Consider the following 23,918-nt stretch of genomic DNA (forward strand, 5'->3'; position numbering starts at 1 on the left):
GTAACTAGCATTGTAGTAGCTATATGTGTGAGACTTTCTTTCAGCTCTGAGGTGCTGATTTTTTTTTTCCCCTTCCCTACAGAAAGTCTCTCAGCAGGAATTCAGTGAGGTCTAAAATGTCTGTGAAATCCTCCAAAATGCATCCGTCCCTGCAGAGAGGGGCTGTTATCTGGGATCCAAAACCACAGCAGGTGAAGAAAATTTTTGAAGCTTTGAAGAAAGGACTTAAGTAAGGACTTTTCAAGTATTAATTTGTTGGAATTTGCTTTCTTTAGTGTCTCTGTTACTGCAAAAACTTTGTTCCTTATACTCTAGCTTAATGGCCCAATACAGTAACCTTTCTAATCAATGGCAAAGCTCCTATTGTCTTAATTAGATACAGAACTGGGCCCTTAGTAAATACACTACCTAGTGGCAAACAAATTTATTTGGGACCAAATCCTCCCTCAGGCCAAGGATTTTATCCTGCTTCTATTAATGGTAATAGTTAAACTCCATGATATCCATAGGTCTAGCATGGAGCTCTAGGAACTTCATTAGGTACCTGGCCATTGCTGAATAGACAAAGAGTAAATGAAATCATCATAACCTTCGTGTGGCTTTATAATTCCTCTCAGTGCTTCTAATCTGTGGGAACCATGCTGGCACGCAGCTCCTTCAAATATAACATTGACATCTCCAGGATTTTATTACCATGGGATTTTAAGCTAAGAACATCATGAAAAAAAGTACTGAAATTATTTGTCCTAAACGTAAACACCTCAACTTCTTAATTATGTCTCACATAGTTAAAACACACTTGGTTTCCCTCGAGGACTGCAATGTCTTAGTCTTTAAAAGTTTACGCCAGTGACTAGTTAATGGAATTAATTTAACAATAAAAATTCTAAACCTAGAAAAAAGAATAGATTTGACTCTCTGATATTTTATTAGGGCTTGGGGAGACTAAACTGTCAGATGGATTAGAGTTATTGTCCCAATTCTGTGAGGAACATCGCACAGTCAGACTCCTGCAACCTCCTTGCAGAACTGAGTAACTAATTAAAGCTGCCTGCAGAAAACAGCTGCATCCAATAATTTAAAGGCCAAATTTTAAGCAGATTCAAACTAAATCCATTTGTTCTTGCTGGAATGTTTTTTGTTTTAAGGTAGTAACAGCAACTAGCTCTTAAGTCTAATGACCCTTATGGGTGCCTCCCCACCAACTGAGCATCTTAAAATGCTGCTAAAACCTAAAATGACTTTACAAAACAAAAACCCAACTCTGACTACCACTGCATTGAGCTGTTATCAGCAAGTGTGGAGAGAGGAAAATTGAATGCTGGAGTCACTTTTTGTGTATTAACAGGAATGTGTTCATAATAGTTAGAAAATAAATGACTCTTTTGGTGTATTTTTGGAAAAGTGCAGGCTGCTTAACATAAACACATCAAGCTGCTCAGGTTCTGTGTCTTGTAAAGCAGCATTTTTCAGAAGGTGATTGTCTACAGCTCTTTAAATACAAAAGAGGAAAATAGACTTACTCAGGTCTGTTCTGAATTAAAACAAAGTTGGAAGAGGTTCAGCTCAGGAGGAGTTTTGTCTTCTGGGAGCTGCCATGGGGCTCACTGAAGCCGATAACTGCTGAGTTCTCAACACTTTACAGGGTAAGGCCCCTGCTTTTTAATGGGGAAGGGGAAAGCAACGGTAGTATCGGGAAGGAGCCGATGGCTGCTCTAGGGGACAGCAAAGGTGGCATTCAGTCCCCAGCTGCTCAGATAAACAAAGGGCATGTTTAAGAGGTGCTGACTGAGTACTGATTGCTCCCATTGACTTTGGCTGGAGCTGAAGATGCTCAGCACCTCTGAAAATCGGGCCCAGAGAGCTGAAGTGTTCAGTGTCACGACCCTTTGGCCTTGTGAGCTACAGCTGGCTAATGAGCTGCTCAGTTCTCAGTCAGCTCTGCAGCTCCTCCCTCCTCAAATGGCAGCTACTGCTCCAGCCACAAGGGTACAAAGAGCACAGAGCTGCAGAACACCATCTTCCCTACCCCAGTGCTTCTCTGGGAAGCTGAGCAGGAGGCCAGTAGCATGGCCCAAAGCCACCTTCCCCCTCTAAGGGGAGACAGAGGCTGGGAGACGTCTCCCTCTCCCACTTCTTGCTTCCCCACTGTGGGTGGCCAAGCAAAGGGGAGGTAGTGAGACATGGGAGCAGGCCCAGACATGAGGGCTCCTCTGAAGGGATTGTGGCTTGTGCAGGTAAAGGGTTGTCCTGAGGGGAAGAAAGTTGATGCAGGGAGGGTCCTGCTGGGAGAGCAGGGGCACACAGACATACAGTGTGGGCATAAGGAGACGTACTATTTTGTTTCCTACGTACAGCACTTTTCAGCATTAGGAGTCTCCTGGGTCCCGTTCCTCCTTTAAATGCCTCAGAGCAGCCTGTCCCAAGATGGCGGCTGTTGCAGTGAGCTGCATGCTGTGCCTGCTCACTTGCACTTTTGGTGTTTCTCGTTTTACTTAATCTAAAACAGGTCTCTCGGAACGAGGCTCTGGCTGTGTTCTCGGTGTGAGGGAAACAGAACAGGAAGTTCTTGCAGCTTGGAGGGCACGTGAGGAAATACCTGGGGATGAGAGGTAGCAAGGAAGAGGGCAACAGCTCCTAACCCACGTGAAGCCCATCTTGTTTTCCAGCTGCCATGGCTCCCCTTCCTATTTCCAATTGTTCCTTCAGCTGCACAAGCTCAGCCCTTCCCAACCTCTGGCTACTTTTGACGTGGGGGCTCAGAGAATCTCTCTCTTCCCTCCCTCCTCCTGGCCCTCTTAAACTTCTCCCAGGGAGTATCCTACTGCAGATGCTAGAAGAAAATATCACTTTTGGGTTTTTCCTCTCCAGTGAATACCTGCAAGTGCATCAGGCTGAGTTGGATTATCTGTCTGCTCGACACAAAGATACAAAAAGGAACTCCAGACTGGTAAGATGCTTCTCTGTTTTAATCGCTTAGATGGTTTAAAGAGAGCAGAGTTTTAAAAACAACCACTGTCTCTTGCCTTTGGGACTCAAAGGGGTTTCCATTTGTTAATGCTGAAAGTGAGAGGCTAGTATTATACCTATTTGCTAAATTCACCAAGTAAGTCAAGGCTAGATGTGGGGAAAGAATACAGGAGTCTTAATTCTCAGTATCCTGCTGTGTTCCCAGCTTGCACTCCTTCCCTTTTGGGATGGTAGCTGCCTGCTGATTATTATCTGGGAAGTAATATACATGCCTGGCTGTGTCTAGAAACTGAGGAGAAATAAAGATTAGGCAAAACTGGTGAAACATTGATAAGTGGGTCCATGCAACTCTGATTCTGCCACATACAAAAATCCCAACAAAATCTTTGCTATTAGTAGTGCTAAGGTGTATAAAGCACTTCAGACTCAGATTTGGGACTGTCCTTGGGAACACAAAGTAACCTTCCAAGGCTGGATAAAGGATTCAAAAACCTCCCACCTACCTCAACCAATTTTCAAATCCTTACTATTTCTGAAAAATCGTACTTGAGGTGCCTCAGTTTGGGCACCCAAAAGTCAAGACACTGAAACGCAGAGGGTACTTTTGAAAATGTTGACCTTGCTATCTGCCCACTGTATTGTACAATGCTGCTTACAACGTTGTAACTCTCCAAACAAGGACTTGGTGCAGCATGGGCAGTTGTTCTGCAGCAGATTTGGAAATGTCTTCAATATGTGCAAATGAATTCACAGGCAACTTGTCATATTTGTCTTTCAGGCTTTCTATTATGATCTGGATAAGGTAAGTACTCATTCTTTTGGAGGGGTAGGGATGGACATGTCACAGAAAGCAATGAACAGTGAAGTGCAAGCACTGATACTATATGATCACTGAATAATTTAATGCCATATAATGTGAATGTTTAAATAGCTTTTAATCTTTCCCTTTCTAAAGCAAATTCGCTCTGTTGAAAGGTACATCAGAAAACTGGAATTTCATATAAGCAAGGTAAGGGGTGCTCTATTTATATTATGTGTATAGGAGACTTACACTGCTATATAAAAATTATGATTTAGAAAATACTTTTATGATATCTTGTTTGAGGGGAACTAGCTTTCATAAGAGAAGAGGAGGAGTGGGTTTTTTTTTTTTGTTTGGCTCTATTCAGACTGAATCCTGGGCACAGCCCAGCCTCAGCCTGCAGAACCAGTTTCTATATCCTACCAGCTTATTCAGAAGAAAGGTGTTGTTGGGAGGAGTTGTAGAGGGTGATTCTTTTCGTTTTGTGTTTTTGTTTGTTTTTTTTGCTTCCTGGAAGCCTAGGTGGTGGCACTTAATGGATTCTGCCAATCTCCTGTCTGATTTGAAGGGCTCAAAAATCTCTCTTACATACTTGGAGCTCTCTCTCTCTCTCTCTCTCTGTGTGTGTGTGTGTGTGTGTGTGTGTGTGTGTGTGTGTTTTCCAACCCAGAATTCAGTGGCTGCCCCCTACACCCTTAGTCCGTCCCTGGATTAAACCACGTCTCCTTTCACCCTCCATACCTCGTAGCTTAGTTAACAGTAGAATGAACCTGCTTTCTGGATATCCCTGGTTTGAGTCATGCCCTCACTAAACACACACTTGAGAGTCTGATGTATCCTACACACCCATTTAAGGCCATTCTAACATGACTTGGATGTAGGTAAGGGATTGGTTAGCTTGAGTAAGCAGAGCCTTTCTCTGGGCTAGCACTGAAGCATCAGTGCCATAGGTCTCCCTATATAGTCACTTTATGAGATTAAACAAATAGCGCAGCCCCATCTTTAGCCACCTCAACATGCTCCCATTGACTCTGTGGATTGCCTCCTCTGTGTAGACTTGGAGATGAGAAGGATGGCCCAGTGGTCATGATACTAGTCTAGGACCTGGGAGACTGAGGTTTAATTCCCTGTTCTGCCATTAACTTCTTGTGTGACCTTAAGCAAGTTACTTAGCCTTGCTGTACCTCAGTTCACCGTTGGTAAAATGGAGATAATAGCATTGCCCTGCCTCATGGGTATGTTGTGAGGAGAAGTGCATTAAAGATTGCAGGGCCCTCAGATACAAGGCTCACATTACCACACTGAGTACCTTGGATAGAATTCTAGGTCTACATGTTCTGTGTCTTGTATCTGGTGATGGTGGTTTCCAAAGCCTGGTGCCCTAGCTCTTTAGAAGTAGTGCTGGAAGAAACTTGGCTCTCTGCTCAGATTTTTGGAGTCAGTGGTAGACAAAACAAAGTGAGGTAGGGAAGCCGGTGTAGCTAAAACAGCAGAAAAACAATACCCCCAAGAAACTATTTACCCATAACTTATAAATGATCAACTGAAGGTTATCTGCAGAACAACTAATTAGAGACTTTCAGGCTCTGTGGTGGATTAGTAGTTTTTGTTGCTGCTGGCTGGAAATGAACTTTTATTTAAGTGTTTGGCCTTAAACCTGGGACAGACTGTTAACAGTGACATGTTTCAAGGTTATGTAGGACCCTCTCATTAGCATGCTTTTCTTGTACTGTATGAAACATCAAAAAATCTTTAGCTGGTGGGATTAATCCTTCACTCACTCTTCCCTCCGTCTGAAATCTTGGATCCACTTGGTTAAAAAGGCTTCTTATAAGAGTAGGGGGTACGAGTCGGTGCTAGAACGATGGGATTTGCTCTCTTACAAGGGGAAACGTCAAACTAAAATTCCTGATGTTACTTCCCTCAACTCACTAAAATTGGAAACCGACACCAGAGTGGTGTAAAACATGGAGTCCTTTTTTCTATTAAAGGTAGAAGAACTATATGAAACTTACTGCATCCAGTGCAGGCTGCGAGATGGGGCCTCTAATATGAAACATGCCTTCTCCTTGACTCCCTCCACTAAAGCCTCCAGAGAGAGCCTGGTAGAACTTTATAAGAACCTCCAAGAATGCACAGAGGTAGGAGAACTCCTCAAGCATGTGACAAAGAACTGACTCTTCTGTCTAAACTCAAAGCAGTGGATACTGTACCAAGACATACTGTTCTGAACTGTTGGCTCTCCTGTGGCCTGGGCTTCGAATGTAACATAAAATTAGATGAAGATGCATAACATCAGCTACAACTCACAGCTTCCTCTATAAAAGTATTTTGCTGTCTAACTTCCCCCTTAATATGCAGTGAAATTCACAGGGTAATGCAGGTTGTTTGCTTACAACCAAATGTGTTAATGAAGGGTGCATATAAAGTCTCTTGAATTTGATCTGTTAACATTAGGGCCTAATCTAGCTTTCATAGGAAGTTACTGGGGGTGTGTGTTTGGGGTGTCTTCCCATTGACTTCTAATGGGAGTCATAGTTAGTAACCTACTGTGTGAGTAAGTCTGGGTAGGTCTAGACTTCAAGCTGGAGGTGTAAATGTCGGCTTGAGGAGACATACCCACACTAGGTCTGATGGCGCTAGCATGCTCAAAATAGCATAGCTGTAACAGCGGAAGCAGTGGGAGGGACTACCTGTCTGAGTATGTGCGTAGGGTCTTGGACAAGATTGTTCTTCGGCTGGTTAGCCCACCTTTCTACTTAGACCCTAGCCACAGCAGCAGTACATCCCTTTCCCTCCTCCCCGCCCCCTCCCCGGGTGCACTAGCTCCATCAGAACTAGCGCGAATATGTCTCGTCAATCTGGAATTTACACCTCCAGCTCCATGTCGCTGTACCCTAAATGGGGAAGACTGTGGGAAGCCTATTACTTAAACCACCTTGCTCCTTTGCAGAGCTAGGATATAACTTCCCATCCTGAAAGTGGCATTTAAAAAAAAATCTGCCTCAGTTTGCAGAAGTGAAAAGTGTTAATGGCATGTAAAATGTATGTTCTTTTGCAAACCGCCCTAAACTGGTCTGTGATGTGTTTTGTCTTCACGAATGGAGACAAATGGCCGCCACTTTCTCATGGTACCATTTTATTCCGCTCTTCAGTCAATGTCGTCGTTGCTCTGTCTTTGTCTTCCAGGATATGTGTCTGATTGAAGGGGCACTGGAGGTGCACTTGGGAGAATTTCACTTGAAAATGAAAGGTAGCCCTTGTTCTATTCTACAGCATTCATCACTTGAGCCAAAAGCTTTTCAGCTTTGCTGTATAAAGGCCTGATTCAAAGCTCATGGAAGTCTGGGAGCTGGGCTTTGGATCGGGACCTAAACTGACTCTTAATAAAACTTAGTTTTTTCCCATTGATGTGAAACGAACTTGTCCCTGCTCTGCAGCATTCTTTTATATGTGAGTGTTGAAGCAGGACTTTCCTCTTCCCCGCCCTTATGCAAAGCTTGCAATGTTAAGTAAGACAAATGGCTTGACTTGCTAACAACTCCTCCATAGATTTCGCTGTAAGGGGAAGTTAATCAGAGTGTCACTTGGGTGTTTAATGCAAGCTGAGGTTTGTTAGTAGATATTTTTGAAACTCTCTCAAGCTACAAACATTGGAAGGGATTTTCCTTCTCTTTTCAGGGTTGGTGGGCTACGCACGTCTCTGCCCAGGGGACCAGTATGAGGTGCAGTACACAGCAATCCATTTTCTCTTACAACTTGCAATTATGGGCTTGCACCTGTAACATGCAGGTGGGGAGTGTGGGGATGTGTAGGCTGAGCAGGAGAGAGTGCAGGGAAACCAGAAGCTTTTATGGGTGCTGCACAGCCACTGAGTTATTCCTGCCTCAGTGTGAAGCTGAAGGACTTGGCTAAGTGCCTTGATAGAGGACAGGGCCCAGGTACCTGGGAGACGGGAGTCTTCCAGAATTGCTCCTTGAGGGACCTGGCTGGAGTCTAAAACCACCCTGAAAGAGGGTAGCAGCAATACTGTTGCCTGTTCATAGGGTAGATCCCAATTGGCACAACTGCCCTGAAGGGCACAGGACGGCATAACTGTGTATAAAGCCTATGGCTTTCATCCCAGTAGTTTCAGTTCTAACACACTTTTTTTTTCTTCCTGCTGACAACAAAACTCCAAATCACTTTCAAACATGTCCTGCATCAGAGCAGGACATTACACATCAGTAACTCACTCTCTGCATTACAACAACATGTACGCTTTGGTATCTGACTTAGCCACCCAAGTTCTTCCAGGACAGATGGGGCACAGAACTACTTGGCACCTCCACCCCTGCTTCTTAACAAGCATAGCAATCAAAGGAACAGGCCCCAGCTCTGCAGTATGGGGAGGGAGGGATGGTGCAGTCCCATATGAATCTTGGGATTTGCTGATTCTAGCCTCCTCTTCCCTGTGTGGCTTCTAGGTGTTTGTGCGACTGGGACGCCAGAAGTGGAAGCTGAAGGGCAAGATTGAGACAGATGACAGCCAAACATGGGATGAGGAGGAGAAGGTTTTTATACCCAACCTTCATGAGCAGTTTGAAATAAAGGTAGTTGGCTCCAATCCAGCCACTCAGACATTGGTTAGCAAGTAGCTTGCCTTCCCACTCTGCTCTCTGCCGAGCACACTTTTAAAAAACAACATGAATTTTCACAGCTCCATAGAAACAGCAATTAATCAATGTTCTGCTCGCTGAGCTGGTCTCTGATCTTTGCTTCTGCTTTCTTTCCCAGGACTCTGGGTTAGATGGCAACTGGGTTAATGCTTCTGATTTTCCATATATTAGAATGACCCCTTTTTAAGATCTGCATCCAAGATTTGGTGGTTAGGGGTCCACAGCTTGGATAGAGTAATTATATTGCATGCAAGATTTTTGGGATTTTCTTACCCTGCTCCAAAAAGTGTGTGTGTATATGTATAATATATTTATATAAGCCAAACTTGCCCGTTCTTGGGGTTTCCCTAAATGACCTCTTCTGTCTCAAGCCCTAATTACCTCTGCCCCAGAGATACTCAAACCCATGTATATCCTATTGGAGCTAATGAGATCCACCTGCCAGTGTGAGTTGGCCATAATTATTCAGTATCTTTGGGCAGGATTCTGCCACTCGGCATTAGAGTGACTCATTGGAGGACCCCTATATTCTTTGTAACAGAGTCCTAGACTCTGTTTCCCTGCTATACCGATGCATCCTGTTGGGATCCAGGAAGTGGGCAGGCCCCCACTGCTAAAGGACCTCCCCACAGCCTCCGGGGATGATCCACAGGTCTGGGATTCCAAATGATTGCGGGGGACAACTAAAAGTATAACAGGAATGGGAGTGAGGTCACAGGGCTAAACAAATAAACCTAGTAGGTACACCAAGCAGAGAACCCCTGACAGCGCCTACTGCTCCTCGAAGGCATCGACGGAGCCAGCGGATTCCGCCCAGGTGCGTGAACAGATTGAGGAGCGGAAATAGGCCCCACAGTCACAGGAAACCTTGTCGGCCAACCGCCTCTCCCTGGTTTTGTAGATGGCCATTTTGGCCAGGGCTAGGAGGAGGTTGACGAGGAGGTCCTGCGACTTTGTGGGGCCACGGATATACAGATGCATTATAGGCACTTTTTTCTTTCACTGAGGTAAAAGTTGGATCCTCCTGTTACTATTACTACTGTGGCTTCCACCTGTTTTACATTCCATCCTGACCTGGCTGCTGCTGCTTAGGAGCAAACTCCTGTTGTGATCTGGAATCCTCTGAAGGACAGATCCTGCAGTCATGACTCCCATCAACTTCAATGGGAGTTGGGACTAAATAGACTGCAGGGTTGGGCTGGACCCTTCACTACACGAGTTAAACACATTATTTTGTAGTGCCAACATAGGGCTTTCAATGCCTGGAAAACATGTAAAGTAGCTATTGCAACACCCCATCCTTTCTGGCAGCATGTGAGTTAAATAGGAAAGAATTCCTGACTTCTAGCCAGTAGAGCTTTTAAAAATGTTCTTAATGTTTTTCCCTACTGCACAATGAGAATCAGAAGGGAAGCTAATTCAGATGCATGTTTTCTCTTAATATTTGCAAAAACATTAATTGCTCTGTATACCAGTGAAGACGACTTGCCTCAAAGCTCAAGAAAGAGGTTATTTGATTTGGGTTTCATGCCAGTTCATTAAACCTAACTGACTCTCTAGTTTCTTTGCTTTCCCTCTCCAAGTGTGTATTGGGTGAAATTTTCAAAAGTGCCAGAGTCCCACTTCCAAAAGTGACTTAGGCTCCTAATTACCATTAATTCTCAAATGAGACGTACATGCTTCTTAAAACTTTACCTGCTAAATCTTTCCCCTGATCCTAAAGTATGACAGACACCTTGATGCACAAAAGTAGTAATATGCCTTTGTCCAGCAGCATCTTGGTTGGGAGTTTTCCAGCCCCACTTGTCTGGGCTGCAGACAGATTTGAGAACTGGGAAGCTGTCTCTCTGGCATTGATGATCTCAGCTGTGGCTAAAGAAGCTGTGGGTCAGGCTGCAAAGCATGTGTAATGGGCTAGAACTGGGATGAGCGACTGACAAATTAAGGGGGTGCTGCTTGTGAACCAAGAGAGGAGGGACGCTGAAGACCTGTAGGCTTTGATTCTGAGCTGCAGCTGAGATCAGCTCGGCCCAGGAGGGAGTGGTAGACAAGGGCTGTGTCCACATTCTGGAGGTAGTTGGGGACTGGAACAGCCTTACATTACTAGGGAGATGGACTAGATAATCTAATGGGTCTCTACCCTAGATGATTTTTGGGAAATCCAGGGATGGGGGAGGCTTGCTGTAAAACATACATCTTACAGCAAAATGGGCTCCAGGATTCCAGGTTGTTTGTCTGATACAATTACTTGAATATACACTAAAACTAGAATGTTCAGGGTGCCAAAGTTTAGGCTCCTAAATAAATGGAATGACTTTCACTTTCAGAAGAGCTGAACACTCCTAGCCCCCACTGGTGTGAATGGGAGCTGCATATGGCTCAGCATGTGTGGAAAATCAGCCTATTACTATTTAGGGGCCTAAACGTAGGCACCCAGGCTTGAAAAACTTGGCCTATGACCTCAAAGAGCTGATTCTAGGCTGCTATGTTCAGTGCACACACAAAGTGACATACTGGCCAGTTCCTCATATGGGTGGTAGAGAATCTGTGTGTCACATGGGCATGAACTGATCTCAGCCAAATCCCATGTGTCCAGCCTCCCTAAACTCCTCAACTATCCTTCATGTGTGTCAGGTATCTGGTAAAATGAAAATGGGTTTGTCCCTCTGTAGGTCACAGAGCTGCGGGGACTGACCACGATTCTAGTTGGCGTGGTAACGTGTGACAGCATCGACTTCTTTACAACCAGGCCTCAGGCGATCATTGTGGATATAACTGAGCTAGGCACCATCAAGTTACAGTTGGAGGTCGTCTGGAAGTGAGTATAACTTCAAATGCTAAACATGGGGGAGAGGACTGTTAACATGGCCTTAGTGCTTGTGATGGGTGCCACTTTAACAGCACTCAACACTACAGTCCTCTTTCTGTTCACATAACAGGTGCAGCCTAGGTAGCAGCAGCGCAAGCCTCCTCACAGCACCCCCAGCCAATGTGCCTGAACCCTGATCTGGAGGGACCAATCCCAGGGAGGAGAGGATAGCCCCTATCTCCATAGCCCTTCAGTTCTTTGCTCTGTGTTGAGGCTGCCAACTATGGAGCCAGCTGCATCTGGCTTTTATTTAGGGCTCTGCTTTGTCCAGAGTCAGTGTTCAGTTTGTGGTGTAGGCACATCTCTGAAATGCAAAGAATGGACTTAAAGAGGATGAAATGAAGCTGAAAACAGCAGTTAGACACCACCATACAAATATGGTTGAGGTTTAGAGAAATCACTACAGTTAGAGGGGCCAACCCCTCCTTTAAAAATGAGGTTTCCTCAAAGGTTTGACTGCTGTCACACTTGACTTTTTGACATGGTGATCACAGTTGCATGTTCTAGTTTTGCTTGTGCCCGGTTGTGAAACACTATTATGATCCTAGTGTGACTGCTTCTATGGTGCATCGCACACACCCCGCCCCCGAAGAGTTAGGTGGTACCTGTGATTTGATGCATTGTTTTACATTTTAAATTTGTAAAGTTTTATAGTAAATTACCACTACTATTAAAGGAAAAATTTCATTTTATGGGTGCTGCATTGAGAGAGTTCCTGAATTCTTTTCTGCAAGGTGCGCATCAAAATCCTCACTCCAGAAATCTTTTGCATCTTGAGCTTTTATCTGGGGCTCTCTGATAGATGCCCGGAAGACAGAAGCTGCATTTGGTATCCTCGTATGTGGCTGAGGCTGATCTATACAAGATGTGGCCACATGCTGGTCTTGCCTGTCTGACTGTAGGATGGCTGTTTTAACAACTGTTCTCTTCTGATGTCAATTGCTGGCATATTTGAGTTGTTGTAGCTCTCTTCTGCTGAAGAGAAGGAACAGATTATTTTTGTGACCATGGCCACAAAAACAAAAATAATTATTTTGTTTTTAAATAGCCGTGACCTGCTCTTCTGATAGGGCTGAGGGGGTTGGAAAAAGACTGTCACTAATCTATGGATTTTTTTCACTAGCACAGGTGCACTCCATAACTCATCTAAACTTGAAATGGAAAACCACATAAAACTGGTGCCCCCAACCAATATGAGAAGGAAATGGCTTGCAAAGCAAGCCAAGGAACAGACCTAGTCCGCATTTAACAGAATGTGGCAGAGCTTCAATTTTCTTGAGAAGCCAAGGCAACCACTGTCATCCTTTGGATCAACAGTTCGGTGTCTGTAATGAATCCAAACTACTCATGCTGGGAGGCAGCTGTGTGTGAGAGAGCTAGTCAGTGTCAATGCATTTCATATTTCAGGGGTTGCAGTATATTGCAAATCTTATTTTATACTTGCAAAGTGCTGGGTGCCCCTCTGGTACAGCAGAAAGCTGGGTTTGAGGTAGCGGAGAGTAAGTTAGCAACGTTTGTGAAGTACCCATCAAATCAATGAGAGCAGCACCTTTACTGCTGGTTCTCAGCTCCATCACCATCAGGGCTGGAAAAGGGTCTTGGAATATTTGGTAACAACTCGAACTCTGATGCAAAGTTCAGATCTGAAGGACTTGTGGGTTTAGGCCCTTCTTCAGGAATGGGAAACAACCTGACTCTAATCCTCTTGGGTTCTCAAACCCTAGTTCTATTTCTAAGAATATTTGGAAACCTAGCTTGACTTCTGCTTTGGTGCTGTCTTTGGCTACTGACAAACAGGTGAAATACTGTGAAGTGCCTTCCCATGAGTCTTCCAACCAAAATGTAGCTAAGTAGCTGGCCTTTCAGGTTGCTCTCTGGAACATACAACATTCGTGGAGTATCCTACACTGTTTTCCAATGCCTTTTTGTAAGCAAATGGTTTCTCACACATCCTGCAATTTTCTTCCACACCTGTTTAGCTCAGGGTTGTTGCTGTAGTTCAACAAAATATCAGTCTGGTCAAAAGCATCTGAAGTTTTGTTTTCAAGCACTTGAAGTAAAGGAAAACATGCTTATGTAGCAGAGCTCAAGGCCTGCACCTGTTTATAATGCTCGGGGGGGGGGGGGGGGGAACCGCTAGCTCATATTATTTTTGGTTGTGTTTTTGTTGCATCTGCTCTGAGGTTTTGTGAGGGCCCTAACATTTCTTCTTTGGAAGCTTGAGCTAGTAATTAGCTTGACAGCAAAGCATCATTCCGCAAGCATTGACCACTGTGGTTCTGATTGCTGATCTCTGCATTATCTGTCACCCTGGGATGCTAGAACAATTTTTAGGGGGGTGGGGAGGTGCTGATCATGGAAACCAGGGTTTCCATCTATTTGGTGTTTTGTTACTATTTCAAACTAGAGAGACACCCCCAGCACCCTTACTTCCAGCATCACTAGTTATACCTATGTTTGGATTTACATGCATGCCAGTTGTAAGCAAAGGCCATCAGGCTAGAATTGGCCAAAATTTTTAATGTGTTTATGACTTTAATGCTAAAAATCCTTTTTGTCAAAATGGAAACCTCCTTGGTAAATGTAGGGTTGGTTTGGGGGGGGGGGGTGTTGTTTTTTTTTTTTTTTTTTAATTGACAATTTTTTTCAGGTTTTTGCTTGAACACTAAACACATTTATATTTTTAGCAACTGCAAACTAGTTTGAGAGTGCAGGAGCAGCAGCAAGGTATTTTCAGGCTTTCAACAAAAAAGAAGAAAACAACAAAACAACTACTCGCTTGCAAATTTCTTTGCAAGAACAAACACTTCCCTACATACTCCTGGGCCTAAATGAGTGATCTGAAGCCCTGAGTGCATTGTTGGAAGTGCTTTTGCTATGTTGAATAAGTCTGTAAACCTTCTCTTGCCATAGTATTTCTGTCAAAATCTGGGGGGCACGGTTCTGAGTGTAACTACACAGAGCTGAGCCTGGAAGAGATCTCTTCCAATCTAATTTTCCCTATCACCAAGGGCAAATAACTGCCAAGGATGAACACCATTGCTTTGCGTTTAATCCTGCTAGTGCTGTTTCTATAATTGCGTGCACACAAACTCCTGTGCCTCTGTGGGAAGGAAAGGTGGTAATGCACCTTCTTGTTCTGGGAGTTTGTGTTAATCCCTCAACCTCATGGACTATATTTAAAAACTCCACTAGGCAAATGGCACCTTTGCTGACTGATCTCCCTGGCATGCTGTTGCTTCTCTTGGCACTTAGCAGCAACTGCAGTGTGCAAATGACATACTAATACCATTCTACATACAAACCCACTCAATTCTGATTAAGGCCAGGTCTACACTGAGAGTGCTTTGCTAACAGAGCTATACCAGTTTTCTGTGTTCCTGGCACAAGAACAGTTTTGCTGGTATAACCATGTTTATGCTAGGGACTTTTGCTAGCCTAGCTACATTGATCAGGGATCATGCCCCTCACTAATGTAGTTATGCTGGCAGAACGTGGTAGAGTAGACCTGGCCTAAGGCTTTCAGTCTGTCTCTACTTACTTCAGACTGTATGAAGCCTTTGAGGATCAAATGCTGCTGTTTTTATGCTGATTGAGGGGGTCTTTTCTTTTTCCCTTATAGCTGTCTACTAACACCTCAGTTCTAAGACAGTGGCCTGAAGAACTGAACGAAAAATACAACCAATAGTCAAGCCTGCCTCTCAGTTTATGAATTGTCTGAGCAGATTCCTAATTTCTCTGATTTATTCTTTATTTAAAATTATTTGCTTAACAATTCCAGCCCAGAATCCCTTTGAGCTGTGTGAATTCAAAACGTGGCTCACTATAGTTGGACACTGAGGTCATATGGTATGGTTTCTGGACTGTGACTGGAGGAGTAATTCAGAATGGAAGCTGGCAGGGTTTGTGTTTTATGAATTAAAAATTCACTTTCTGCAAATATTTCACAATGGGAAAACTTGCTGTTTTCTACTAACGCTTTCGGCAGCTATTGTAGTGAATGCAGAGTGTGGCATAACATACAGGAGCCATGAACGTAAGGGAAGTGACTTGATTTTAAAAACTCAAATAATTACCAGGAAATCAGTGGTGCAAGTAGAAATCATTTCTTGCTGGTATACTGCACTCATGGGATGGACACAAAGGCAAGGCACGTGACCTCTTTATGTGACTTTTCCCCATCCCCTTCCCATGATCCACATCCATCCCACATTATCTGGGGGGGAAGCTCTGTCCTCCCCCTGCTGCACTGGAGACTTCTGCTGTATAGACCCCAGCCAGAAGGACTCGGGAGATGCAGCTGCATCTCCTGGCTGGGGGCGGTACAGCCATGCCAGAGGAGCTGGTGGCATGGGGCCATCTAATTGCCCCACGTTCTCCTCCTTTTGCCACTCAGTTCCTGAGAGATCAGGGATCTCTGGAACCACAGCAGCAAAAGGAGCAGAAGAACATGTGGCTGCTGGGCAGCCCCATGCCGGTAGCTCCTCCCACACGGCTGCTGTACTGCCCCAGCCCTGTCCTCGGGCAGGGCTGCTCTACAGACCCCAGGCAGGAGGACTCAGGAGATGCAGCTGCGTGGAAAGGCAGGGCTGGGGCAGGCTCTTCCTGTGTCTTTCCCGTACGCTGTACCAGCTATAAATATCTGACTGGTACAGCGTACTTGCACCACTGATGGCAATATTTGGCACTATTGATCCAGCTGTAACACTTTTTTGCCTCCAAGCAACGACGTTTTCAACGTGGCGACTGCCCAGCTGGGAACAATGTTAATGGTGACATACATCCCCTGTGAGCTAATCCGCACCCCCAGACGGAATCGTGATGCTTACCAGATAATTTCTGCCATATTTCTCTGTGTAAAGTTTGTGCAATACCTTGGTATCCCACCAAGCAGCTTCTCTAGGGCACTTGCGTGTGGAATGGGCCAGCTCCTATTCTTGACAGCTTATCTGCTGAAGCTGTTTTTATACAGAGGAATATTTGCACAGTGATAAGATAAGGGTGTTTCCATTTTAAAAAATAAAACCACTCAAAATAACAGCTCTTTTCAGAGCAACAGCAGCTTTCCCCCCTAAAATGATGACTGACTAATCAAGTCTAATGGTGACACCCAAACATCCCTCCTGGGCCAGCTTCCACCCTAGTAGCGGTGGAGTGAGAGCTCTAATGGCACCTTGCTTTTTTTGGTGTTGAACTGTGCATGCTCTTTTAGCCGAGATTGCTCTGATAAACCTCCTCCTGCCTCCTTTGCAGACCCCAGTTGGTTGAGGTATTTCGACACTGCAGTCAGAAGTAGTCAGACCTGTGCTAGTGTTAATCAAGCTAGCATGGCTAAACATGACAGTCAAGCTGCATCATCGAGGGCTTCATGGTGGGCTGTACTAGCCCAACCAGAACTAGGGCCTCAACTCTGAACTGGCGTTGCTAGCCCCGGCTAGGATTTACAGCACCTCCTCTTCACTGTTACTTTTAGGTGGGCTAGGCATGCCTGCACTAACTAGATTAAAGTTAGTGCAGGTATGCCTACCTGAGCTGTGCTCACACCTCCAGCTGTGAGAGAGATGTACCTTAAGAGCTTTGTTTAGGGGAGGAGGATCGGAAGTTTGTGGGGGAGAGAACGCAGATGCTCTGCTGGCTTGGGAAGGGGACCTGGTCACCAGGCCAACCCAAACAGCAACGAGAATCACAAAGGGAACATTCTCCCTCAAGGCTGCACCCCTCACTGGGGTGTCATGGCACCGTCTGGCCCATGATGATTCCCATAATGGCTGCAAGTTGTTGGGAGTGAACCCCGTCAAGGCTGCCTCATTGTTTGATTGGAGTGAAGGGGGCGGGGAGGAGGAATACAACCCTGACAAAAAGCTTTGGTTTGACAATACCTGCCTTTTGGGACATTCCTAATGGCAAATGTGGTTGGGAAAGAGCAAATCGGACTGAACCAAGGATCCAAGCCACCCAGACAGCTCTGGACCTTGGCAAGTAGATGTAAATGTAGCACTGCTTCCCCCTGCAAATGGTAGGGGTACGGTTTAGGGCTGTGGCTGTTTCTGTGCGCTTCAGTACTACATGGGAACGGTAGGGCTAAAACTCAGATCCTGCTGCTCTAAAAGCTCAGGCTCCTACCACTTGAGATAAGGAAAAAATCTACCTTGTTTGCAATATAGGGTCTGGCCCAGAGGTAGGCAAACTACGGCCCGCAGGCCACATCCGGCCCACGGGACCCTTCTGCCCGGCTCCTGGCCCAGGAGGCTAGTCCCTGGCCCCTCCCCTGCTGTTTTCCCTCCCCCACGGCGTCAGCACACCACGGCACAAGCTCAATACTCTGTGGGGCCGGGCAGAGCAGCTGCAGAGCCGCAGCCTGACCCGGTGCTCTGGGCAGCACGGCTGCCGTGCCGCCAGCCACTGGTGCTCCAGGCAGTGCAATCAGGGGGAGGAAGGGGGTTGGATAGCGGGGGTGTGGGGGGGTGGTCAGGGGGCAGGGGTGTGGATAGGGGTTGGTGCAGTCAAAGGGCGGGGAACAGGGGGATTGAATGGGGGCAGGGGTCAGCCAGGAAGGGGGGGTTGGATGGGGTGGTGGGGAGCAGGCAGGGGTTCTGGGGGCAGTCAGGGAACAGGGAGAAGGGGTGGTTGGATGGGGCAGGGGTCCTGGGGGGAGGCAAGTCAGGAATGAGACGGGGGTTAGATGAGGAAGCAGGGGGCACTCATGGGTGGTGGAGCAGGGGGTGGTGGATGGGACAGGAGTCCCGCGGGGGCTGTTGGGGTGAGAAGTGGGGGGGAGTCAGATAGGAGGTGGGGGCTGGGCCACGCCACACCACGCCACGCCACGCCTGGCTGTTTGGGGAGACACAGCCTCCCCTAACCAGCCCTTCATACAATTTTGGAAACCCGATGTGGACCTCAGGTCAAAAAGTTTGCCTGCCCCTGGTCTGGCTCATAGTTGAGCAGCTCCCATTCTCTCCCATTCAGTATCATGGTCACTCTCTCTCTCTCTCCCTCTCACTCGCATGAGCCATGTCATCAGTTCATCCCTGTACTTCACAGTGTTTTCTGGCTGATACCCTGAGATGTACTCCATAAGGGCAAATGTCTACACTGCACATTAAACCTGGGCCTGTATGACCCAGCCTTATGGACTCGGTGTTTCCAAGTCTGTGCTTGAGAATCCACAGTGCATTGTAAAGCTGGGTTTACACTTACAGGACCTGGGTCTCTCAGCCATGCTAATGTGTCCGTACTGCGCTAAGCAGACCCTCTGACTTAGATCTGTAGCTTGAGCTGTGTCCATACTGCAATATGACAGGGCTTGGACCCAAGTCACAGCAGGATTAGGGCTCTGACATAACCCCCTAGCAGGATCCTAGGACCCAAGTCCTTGATAACCTGAGTCAGACTGATTTGCGTGTAGACGAAGGGGAGCTGGGCTCAAATCTGAGTCAGAGCCTGGTCTTAATGTGCAGTGTAAACATACCCTTAATCTTTTTTTCTTTACTATAGGATTATATCAATCTCCTCACAGGAGAAGAATAGCCTTAGGTTGATATCATTATATCTTTACTCTGTATTCTTTATTTTTACTGCTTTGTTGCTGTATTAAAAACTAAAACTGAAAGTCTTAAATAAAAGGATTCCCCAGCCCCAGCCCTCCTCCTTCTAAGAACAAAATGCCATAGATGAAAGCAATTTGCCTCTGTCAGTAAGTCCATGACGTTCTCTGGATAAAGTGCTCTTGCTGTCAGATACCCGATTTAGTTAATTTGCTGCAAAATGAGAAAGTACAGATGGCTGCTAATCTGGCTCCATAGAACTGGCCTGTTTGACAAACTCCAGCTGTGTGACACTGGTTAATTTAGCTAATTGACATGCATTAGGCTGACACTGTGATAGTGATACTTCCATGGTGGGATGACAACAGCATGTTCCAATGAGGGACACTGCTGTCTGTGCCTGAAATGTTTATATTCAGCCTTCGGCCCTTGCAATAAAAGGGAAGTAGAACTTGGCTTTGAATTGAGGGCAAAAGTCTCCATGGAACTAATTTGTGCCCACTATTGTTTGAATCGTTTCAGAACTCCCAGGGGCTCCAGTTGAGGGCAGACACCTTAGCTTTGTGGTTGGCCTTCATTTAAAATATTGCCTGTGGGATCAGAGATAATATGAATGATACATTCCCCTTGTGCACAAAAGTACACCTGAGAGGGGAACAAATTTAGTTAAAAGTGCCCTAGCTCTATCAAGAAGGGGGGAGTCCTTGACTTTTCCTCTCTTCCTCTGCGTTGGAATGCATTGTGGGTGAAGGTTCACACAGCTTTGGCTTAGGGTGCTTCTCTGAGGAAAGAGTTCCCAGCACATGCATCTGCTGGAAAGGGGAAGAGTAGTGATCTTCTCTGGAGAGTTGAGGACAATCGGCAAGTGCTTAGAATAAGGGTTGTTGGGCTCTTTACAGCACAGACAGCATCTTATAGGGATAGGTGTGTGGAAGCTCCCTTCCCTGACACAATTGCATGAACTGCATCTCCTGCCATGCACAATGACATAACATCCCTGTGGCAACTACAACCATTGTGTCTAAAGTGTATGTAGGATCAACACTGTATTTAATACCTTTTTACTGGCTTTTCAAGTCACAGTGTTTTGTCCTTTGTGGAAAAAGTTAGTTACACACTCCTTTTATGCTTCATTTAATATCCCCTGCCCATTTCTGGAGCACCATGAGGTCAATATACCATTCTGCTGGCCACCTGCAAGCACCCTGCCGTTCATGGGCCACAGGTGGGGACCTACTGTGTGGGATATAAGACCCCACAGAAAGAGAGGGAGCTCTCATCAGACTCTGATCTGATTCTGGGAGAGAAGCCAGCTCAGATTGCTCTGCATTGATTAGGCTCTGCTGTGATAGCCATGCCTGAAGGATGAGGTTAGTCAGTACTTCTCTCTATGCAAAAGGATGATGCCCCACTATCTCCCTCTTGCAGCTCAGGTGTCAAGGAAATAAGTCAGAGGGGCCGCTTGCCTCCCTCTTCTTTTATCCTAGAGCTGAGTATTATTTAATAAACTTCAGGGACCCGAATGATGCTACGAGGCTCAAATCCCAGTGGCTGTTCCTGTTGCTAAACACCTAAATGCTTCCTGGCCTTTGATAACACTTACCCTTTTGTATTCCCTGCTCATAGCCCATTTGACACAGAGAACCTGTTTCTGTCCCCTGGAACTACTGCCAAGTTTTCTCTGGGTAGTAGGAAAAGCTCCTTATACAACTGGACTCCACCAAACACTCCAAGCTTCAGGGAGAAATATTATCTCGTAAGTATGATGGGGGAAGTAAAACACTGTGCACAAACAGTGAACTGGGGCTGTGTGTGGTGCATCAGATTGTTGCAGAAGAGAATTGGACAGACCACAGACACAGGGCAGTATGGAGATCATTATGGGGTGTTTTATTTTTTTAATTTAACTCCTGTTGTTTTCAATCCTATTTTAGAATCTTGAAATGCAAACATTTTTTTTCCTGCCAAATATTCCCCATGTGCAGCCAGGCATAAATTAGAGCAGTCTACACTGGGAACTGGCCAATCCCAGGAGCAGTGAACCATAGTGGTGGTTTAAAGGTGGAGTATAAAACATCCCCTTCTCTCCCCCCTCTCCCCAGTCTAGTGCCAAGTGCAGTTCAGTTGGACCAGAGAATCTCCTGTGTTTCGAACAGAATTTACACTTAGTGTTGCTGCTTTGTTCCGTATGCTCCTGCCTCTTATTAGCACAGGCAATATGTAGCAAAGGCATGGTGTGCGTACACTCCCCTAACCTCAACACAGGTTCCCATGTCAGCCTGACAGTCAGGTTTGTGTGCTCCTGCCAAGCCAGCAGAGGGAGTACAAAGCATTGCTTGTAGATAAGTCTTCTGCAAACAGTGGCATTATGGGGCTATGTAGTTATTTAATGTGTGTGCTGTATTTATTAATAACTAATCATGAAAACGTTTTCCAGCCAATTTAATATCATATTGTACTGGGCTGAAGGGGGGTCAGAACTGATTTGTTAGGGCCCCTTTGGAATGAAAAATGTGACAGGCAGTGGCCTCTTACACTATTTTTTTTAACATTCAGTTTAAAGTTCTTTAAATGTGGAGTCATCTCTGCCTGTCTTCAGCTCTTCCCTGAGGCGAGATCAATGTAAATATTGGACCCATGCATGGCTTGCCCTGACGGGTCCTCCTGCTCTGGTCTGCATGGGGCTCAGAGGTTTCTCTGGCCATTATAGCTGTCTGTCACCCCAAATCTCTGCAGAAGGGCAAGGCTGAGACTCTCCATTTCTGGGTAAATCTTGTATTTATCAAGTAGCTGTACTTACACTTGACCCTGTTTGTTGCAGTCTGTTTCGCAGCAACGAGTTAACCAAGGTGGCATAAACGATGGGGCGCGAGCCCCCTCCATAATGAGCTACTTGGCTGACTGTGACTTTGATGTGCATGTAAGGAATGACAACCACAGCTCTGCAGAGACTGATTCATTCAGCTTCCAGGATCAGAAAGGAACAGAAACCAGAAATGTGACTCCAGCTTCAGACCACAGGACCCTGCCATTGGTTCTTGTACAGGACACCTGTGCAGAAGGAAGACAACACAAGTCTCCAAACCACACAACTCTAGATATCCTGAAAGAGACACCCACCGTGGATGGAGCTCCAAATAGCCCATCCAACCCAAGGGACATTAGCAAAGATGGCAGAGATTCCATCAGCCAGCACTGGAGTCACCAGCCAGTGGAACAAGAAAATGTCCTGTCTGTTGGTCGGAAAAGCTTGAACACTGAAGATGACATAAAACCAGCTGGAAGTGCCAAAGTAGTTGAGAAACTCCTTCAAGAAGTGTTTAATTTGCTGAAATCACAGAATCCAGGGCAAACCCAATTGGAGGAATTGGAGTACCAAGTTTTATGCATCAGGGACAAATTAAAGGTGTGGTGTTATTTTCCCCTTTGTGCAATAAGTTGTAGTTTTTGCTGTTCATCATTTTTCCTCTTACTATTCTAAAGGGCTCAAAACCACATGATGAAGTATCGATGGCTTCAAAATTTTCAGTGGCACATTTCCAAAATGTTGGTTTGACCACCAGAGCTCAGGCATTTCTCAGAAATGGCTGGAAGTCAAGAGTGCTAGCTAAGTGCAACAACATTTCAGTCTGTATAACATCTCTCATGCACTTTATCCCAACATGCTTTGCAGAGCTGAATAACAGAGGGAAGGAGAAATTAGAAAGCAGAGTATAATCAAGGCCCTGTGTTCTCTGAGCCAAACTGGACCTAAATTCTGTAGTAAGGTCCCTGCATTGTCGGACACTGGTGTGGGATTCCACAGTCATTTCATTTAGATGGAGGTTTTAATGGGGAAAAAACCCCCAAGAAGATTAATAAGGCAATCAGGATATTAGCCACTGTGTTTTATTTTTATATTAAATTCTACATCTGATGATACAGTCTGGGATTAGAGGAAGCACATTTCATGTTTTTTTTTCCTGCTAAAATGATCAGCAGTGAAATTGTTGACAATGTTGGCATGTATGTTGTCATCTATAAGTTTCAGAGTGAACACCCCCTTGATGAATGGGTCAGTCCATAAGAGCTAATGTTTAAGGGCTTCTGCACCCTCAGAAAGATGACAGTTATTCAGATTAAAACTCAGTTTCTGTTTAAGCATGGGCTGCTGGTGGACACTCCCTCAGGCGAGGCTAGCCCCTGGCCCTACTCCTTCTGCACAAGGCCCCTTTCTGTCTCCCCTTGGCAGAGCCCTGAGGGCCCCCCTTCGTTCCCACCTCCCGCGGCTCGCCTGGGCTGTGCTGGCCGACCAACCTGAGCCCTGGGCCAGCCCGAGCAGCCCGTCACTGGCCAGAGAATGGTAAAGGCTGTGTGCCTCCCACAGCTGTCCATCTCTGGAGTCCAGGGAGATTACTGAGGAACCCGGAAGCTGAATAGCAGATACAGCCTCAGCTGCCCCGGAACCTGCATGACACATAATAATAAGTAAAACCCCACAAATGGCATCCCACGGCTATTATACCCGCCACCCATGTGTTTAAGGATATCTTCACAACCATATAAGACTAGAAACATTTTTCCCCCTACGTGAAAGATTCTGGAGCACAACTTTGTGGCAAAGGGTGGATTGCACTTGTAGTCCCATAGCTGTGGAATTCATGAGGCCCTGTGGGTAGGCAAGAGAGAGAAGACACTGTAGGATTTCAGCTAGATCTGAGATAAGAATGTCACTGATACTGCTTTCTACTCCTAAATCCTTAGCCCTCAGAAAAATTAAAAGAAAATTAAAAAAACATAAACACCCCCCAAACCAACCCAACCCCTTTCCCAAAACTTCTACCCCAAGCAGAGAAAGGGGAGAAATGCCAGACACCCCATGAAGGGGTAGGAGCACGCTATTGAAGGTGCTCAGATACTATAGTGATGGGTGGCAGTATAAAACTGATAGCTCTAGATCTTAAGAAGGAGAAAGACAGGAAAGTTGTACCAAGTGGCAGGAGCTGCAGAGAAGGAGGGTCTTACACTCACACTGGTGAGGTTGTAGGAAACCCAAGGAGAATTTTAAAACTGGATAAACCTTTTGAACTAGTTCC

The 23,918-nt window shown here is 45.7% G+C and overlaps 1 protein-coding gene across 8 annotated transcripts in view; it reads left to right on the top strand.

Annotated features, from left to right (window-relative positions):
- Positions 1-23,918, top strand: part of RIPOR3 (RIPOR family member 3) — a 69,296-nt gene that overhangs the window by 30,129 nt on the left and 15,249 nt on the right. For 6 of the 8 annotated variants that reach the window (XR_012154681.2, XM_073309426.2, XM_073309424.2 and 3 more), the window contains exons 3-13: positions 83-229; positions 2,872-2,950; positions 3,749-3,772; positions 3,926-3,979; positions 5,764-5,913; positions 6,962-7,025; positions 7,454-7,497; positions 8,239-8,364; positions 11,103-11,248; positions 20,470-20,599; positions 21,665-22,249. Coding sequence is in view for 7 of the 8 variants with exons in the window: in XM_073309426.2 (XP_073165527.1) it covers positions 83-229; positions 2,872-2,950; positions 3,749-3,772; positions 3,926-3,979; positions 5,764-5,913; positions 6,962-7,025; positions 7,454-7,497; positions 8,239-8,364; positions 11,103-11,248; positions 20,470-20,599; positions 21,665-22,249 (1,549 nt within the window). In the remaining variant the exon portion in view is untranslated. Of the gene's footprint in view, positions 1-82; positions 230-2,509; positions 2,951-3,748; positions 3,773-3,925; positions 3,980-5,763; positions 5,914-6,961; positions 7,026-7,453; positions 7,498-8,238; positions 8,365-11,102; positions 11,249-20,469; positions 20,600-21,664; positions 22,250-23,918 lie in introns of those variants that run through there. The other 2 variants (XM_073309423.1, XM_073309425.2) reach the window with 2 other exon arrangements.

The sequence above is a fragment of the Lepidochelys kempii genome, chromosome 13 (assembly GCF_965140285.1).
Source record: "Lepidochelys kempii isolate rLepKem1 chromosome 13, rLepKem1.hap1, whole genome shotgun sequence".
Lineage (NCBI taxonomy): Eukaryota > Metazoa > Chordata > Testudines > Cheloniidae > Lepidochelys > Lepidochelys kempii.